At 28.5% G+C, this 5,426-nt stretch overlaps 1 protein-coding gene across 5 annotated transcripts in view; it reads left to right on the top strand.

Annotated features, from left to right (window-relative positions):
* The window catches only part of Ift74 (intraflagellar transport 74), a 75,727-nt gene that overhangs the window by 18,343 nt on the left and 51,958 nt on the right, over positions 1 to 5,426 (top strand). For all 5 annotated transcript variants that reach the window (XM_015492480.1, XM_015492481.2, XM_048783529.1 and 2 more), the window contains 4 exons: positions 678 to 776; positions 935 to 995; positions 3,221 to 3,280; positions 4,457 to 4,518. In XM_015492480.1, the coding sequence (XP_015347966.1) occupies positions 678 to 776; positions 935 to 995; positions 3,221 to 3,280; positions 4,457 to 4,518 (282 nt within the window). The remainder of the gene's footprint in view (positions 1 to 677; positions 777 to 934; positions 996 to 3,220; positions 3,281 to 4,456; positions 4,519 to 5,426) is intronic.

Raw genomic sequence — 5,426 nt, 5'->3', positions numbered from 1 at the left:
CTGAGGGTCTCCTTCCATTTCCATGCAATTTCCCTTCTCTCTCCCTTTCCCTCCCACCTCTCATCCCTGTTTAATGTTAATCTTCTTCTCATGCTCTTCGACCCTACTCTGTTCTTAGTTACTCTGAAGCTATGTCAGTTTCTTATCAGTTGAGTAGAATTAGACTAGATAGTCCTTATTCTTAGTCAAATAAACCATTGAAACTTTTTTTCTTAGGGAATTTCACACTATTTATATTATTGCATATTTATGAAAAGTTTGTTTTGTTTAACTAGAAAGTCTTTTTTTAGGACTTAATTGGTTTTATTAATTATCTAGACTTACAAAAGTGATGGATACAATATTTATAGAGCTGAGGAAATAATCTATCATGACTGTATCTGTTACACTGTGGATAGCACAAAAACATGAGGGTATATTCTATTACTATTTGTGACCTGTAATCCATTTCAGGAAAGTAGTTAGTTATGTCATTGGCAGTTAAGTTCCAAATACATCTTTTGTGGTTTTATCTTATGAATACAAATGAAAATTCCAACCTTGATCATGTTGGAAATAGAATTATTCATTAGTTGTAACTATAGACAATCCACACACATATATATATGAATTTTGTAACTAGAAAGCCTTTTCTAGATTAGAAGTATGGCTGACGTTCTTCTTTCTTTTCTCTACAGAAGTAAAATAAGTGAACTTACAACTGAAATTAATAAACTTCAGAAAGAAATAGAAATGCATAATCAAGAGAATTCAGTGTATTTGTCATATGAAAAGAGGTAAGTAACTTTGCATTTAAAATATGAAAGATATTTTTATGTACTCTTACTACTGAATAAGTATTAATTTAGTATTCATTCAATATTACATATCCATAGAATATGGATTAGTAGTTATCCATAATGTTTACATGAATGTATTTATTTTATGCTTTCAGGGCAGAGACTTTAGCTGTTGAAATCAAAGAGTTTCAAGGACAACTAGCAGACTACAACATGGTATTTGCTCTTTTCTGAGAGAATTTGCTTTGAATATTTTCTTTTTTTTTTTTACAGCTTAAGAATACATGAATATATAGTTGTTGTGAAAGATTCAATCTATAAAATATGTAGAGAATAAAGTGCCCCTTTCTTCTCTCCTTCATTTTCCTCATCAGAAATTATTTGGCTTACCAGATTGATATGTATTCTTCTAATATGTTTTAAAACACATTAATTTATGAGTACACAAACACACATGCGTTTCTTTCTATAACAATACTGAAATAATAATTTAATAGCTAGAATTTACTGGGTACCAACAATGCCACTGCTTTGAAAACACATTTACCCTTTTATGGAATTTTGCCATCATGAAATTTTTTAAATTTAATTATTTAGCACACCAATTACTTCCATCTGTATGTTTTATTGTGTGTACATTCTGTCAAATAGAGTATATTTGACACCAAGGATCCTTTCCAATGTGAACTTCAAGAAAAAACAGTTGCTTTAGAACTACTGATAACTGCCTCAAGCCTTTGGGTGTTGTTGCTTCCATGAAAATTTTCATTGTGAGAATTTTCTTTATTCTGACTCTTCGGAACATTATACAGCAGTGGTGTCCAGATTTAAAGAAAATAATAAACTTTTATCTCACTACTCCTATTAAAAATGATTATATATATTATGATATATCTACTTTATATTGTTATATTTTGCTTATCAATAAAATTTTGCTGATTATAGTATATGTTAAATCTTAAATTTTCAGAACCACACAATCCATAACAAACATTTTGTAACATCTCATGTTCAGTAATATTTTCTTTAGTAAATGTTATTGTATTCTAAATATGAGAGAATATTCTTATAAGATGGGGAATGACAATATATAAAAGTAATTATTAGTTATGCCGAAATGTATTTGATAAGTTACTTAATAAGCTGGGCATAGTGGTGAACACCTACCTACCTGTAATCCCTCCATCTCATGAGACTAAAACAGAAGGATCACAAAATTTAAGCCAACCTCATCCATTTAGCAAGACACCCTATCTCAAAATTAAAAGGGCTGGTCATGTAACTTAGTAGTAAAGCTCCTGTGGGTTCAATCCCTTGTCTCACCTAAAACAAAAAGAAAGATCTTAATAATGTATAAAATATGCTGTTTATAGGTTTAATGAGCTAATACCCAATAAATAGAAAGCACTTAACTAGGTGTTTAACCTATAGTTAGCATTTAATAAGTGCTAGTAAGACTTAGTATTTATGTGTATAACAAATGAGAAAATGTGATGTATACTGATATATATCCTATATTAATAAAGCTTAATCTTTTGTCATCAATTACACTTACACTGTTTGCTTTTAGTGTTTAAATAATTTGATTTCCTGTCTGGTTCCAGTACTTCCTAAATTTATCTGTAAAATGTGGACAATAGTATTTACTTCATAGAGTAATACTAAAAAAACTAAATAAGTTAGTACATGTAACAGTATTTGGCACAAATACTTTGTGCTAGCTATTAATATCATTTCCTAACTTTTTGAAGTAGGCTTACTATTGTGTCGTCTATGGATTCCTTTGTTGATTTTTTTTTTTTTTTTTAATTTTTAAAAAAAGAAAGCTGGGCTGGGGATGTGGCTCAAGCGGTAGCGCACTCGCCTGGCATGCGTGCAGCCCGGGTTCGATCCTCAGCACCACATACAAACAAAGATGTTGTGTCGCCGAAAACTAAAAAATAAATATTAAAAAAATTCTCTCTCTCTCTCTCTCTCTCTCTCTCTCCCCCTCCTCTCTCTCTTTAAAAAAAAATAAATAAATAAATAAATAAATAAAAATAAAAAAAGAAAGCTGTTTTTCAGTAGTGTAAATTTGAAAACCTGTTAATGTTCTCTCCTAGGGAAAAAGTAAGAGAGTGATTAATCTGGCAAACTTTAGTCTTTTCTAATCTTTCTGTCTTTTCAGAGCAGACAAAGCTGTTTAAGGTACGAGTTGCAGGAAGAGTATTTCATTATTACCTATTTTTCCACACTAAAATGTAGTTTACTTTTTGGCCAAATGCATAATATGTATTTATTTAGTTAGCTCAATATTTGTTTTTATCTTCAAAGATAAGATGCTTTCAAGTATTGGTACTTAAATTACTACTCATTATGTGAGATTGAATTACTTTGATTATGAATTGTACAGAATGTTAAGACTAACAGAATGTGGGGTTTTTTTGTGTTTTTGTTTTTAGTTGGTAGATAAACTTAATACCAATACTGAAATGGAAGAAGTAATGAATGATTACAACATGGTAAGAGAATTTATAAATATAAACAATAGATTTATTAAAAATAGTATCCTCAAAATAAAGCATTTATATCTAGAAATAGTTTGGTAAAATCTTTTAGGCCTTAGAGATGGACATTACTTTGATTCTAAATATCACTGTTATAGATGAACCCCCTTAGTTGCTCTTTTTAAATTCCTCCTATTGAGTGGCTCCTCCAAATAGATGCTTCACTGTCTGTCCACAAGGCTCTGTTTGAATTGGCCTTGTACTCAGCCTTAGAATGTCTGCTATATTGCTTGTTTATAGATTAGTTAAAAATACTTCAGTTTTAATTTTTGTATAAGTGGAGTTGATTACTCAGTAGAGATAAATGATATCTTTTTATAGTTTTAAGGGGAAAAAATGAGTAGATATGATGCCAGATGTTCTGACCTTTGATTGGTAAATAAAAATTGTATTTAGATTAACTATTTGGTAGAAAACAACGAAATGTTCATAGCTAGCCTATTTTGATTATAAACATTAGAAAGAAAATAACATAAAGCTCATAACTTATATAGCTTATAATTTATTTATATAACCAGAAACTATTCGGTAAAAACATAGTTTATAAAATGACTCTTCTAAATTTAAGATTCTAAAACCATGATAATTTAGTAGATTATTTTTATGTTTAGGATACAGAATAATTCACATATTAAAAACTGTGCTAGAAATAAAAAGAACTTCTTCATGTGCATTGTCAGTTATTTGGGATATGTCCACATTCTATTCTAGATTTGCACAGGTCGTGTCAACTAGGAGTACTCACGTAAATACTGAGTGATGTGAGACAAAAAACCCATGCTGGTTCTAAATTCTTCACATTATTAATCATATGTTTATTGAAAACCAGTAAATTTTTAAGATGTTGTTTTTATAAATGAAGGTTACATTGGATTATTTAACAGATCACTGAAGAACAATGAATATTTTTGGCATGAGATTATGATACTTATGAAAACAGCTCTTTCTTTTTATCTCATGGTGTTCTTTGTTAAATGAAACAATTACTGTAGTTTTTTCTGGATCTTTGTGGCATTAGGATTATTATTATAATCTGTATTTGGTTCATAACCAGAATAACCTTTAAAGAAAGTATTCAGTTTAATGGTTACATTTTTATAACTAACTTCTCTGTGTTAACTATTTCTTCAGCTTAAAGCTCAAAATGATCGAGAAACACAAAGTATGGATATCATATTTACTGAAAGACAAGCGTAAGTTTATTCTATTTAAAATCAGATTTATAAATGAGTTTACTATGTAGTTTAACTAGTGAGTTATTTATTTCCTTATAGAAGTTTAAACTTTTTCTATTGCCTTTTAAAATTAAAAATAATATTTGCAATGGAAGTTTTATTTTTGTACATGTTATTCTTCATTTACCACTAAATTACAAACTTCTGTATGAAGAAAATGACTATATAGATTATATATAAACAATTTCTGCTTCTAAGAACCTAAAATTAATTTGAGATAAGAATGTTATTATATCTTCCATTTATAATTTTAACCTAGAATATTAATTAGATTATGATATTTTAACCCCAGTTCAACTAAAAATTCATTAGTAGACTATTTAAATTTTATTAGCATTGTTGATAATTATTATTAGTATTCTATATTATATTTGTAGGTTATCTGTGTCTTTATAACCTATCTAAAGACTAAATACTAGCTAGCTTTGACTGTTATTAACTGTGACAGTGACAGTAACACATACAAAGATAATGAGTAGACATGATGTAATTATTTTTCATGAAATTTTGGGCCCTAATTAGATTCTTTATATTACAACACAAACATAAAAGATGAGCTATTTTTGTATAAACACACATATAAGCTCATTCTGGACCCAAAATGTATTAATATAAATCTGTTTGAGAGCAAGGATAATTACTAACAAAAATCATGAAATTCAGTAATAACAAATACACTGTCATGTTACTTCTGCATAAACAGTAAATATTTCATGACAGAATACTGAAATACAGTAATAAAACATTTGAAAGGTAACTATGATTTTTTTATTGATTAAAACAAAAGTTTCTTTTTCTCCTGTCACTTGATGCTATTGTGAAGTGCTTTATTGTGAAGTACTTTTTTTTTTTTTTTTTTTTTTTTT

Source organism: Marmota marmota, unplaced genomic scaffold (genome assembly GCF_001458135.2).
Source record: "Marmota marmota marmota unplaced genomic scaffold, marMar, whole genome shotgun sequence".
In the NCBI taxonomy this organism is placed as follows: domain Eukaryota; kingdom Metazoa; phylum Chordata; class Mammalia; order Rodentia; family Sciuridae; genus Marmota; species Marmota marmota.
This window is presented reverse-complemented; position numbering and strand designations above follow the sequence as displayed.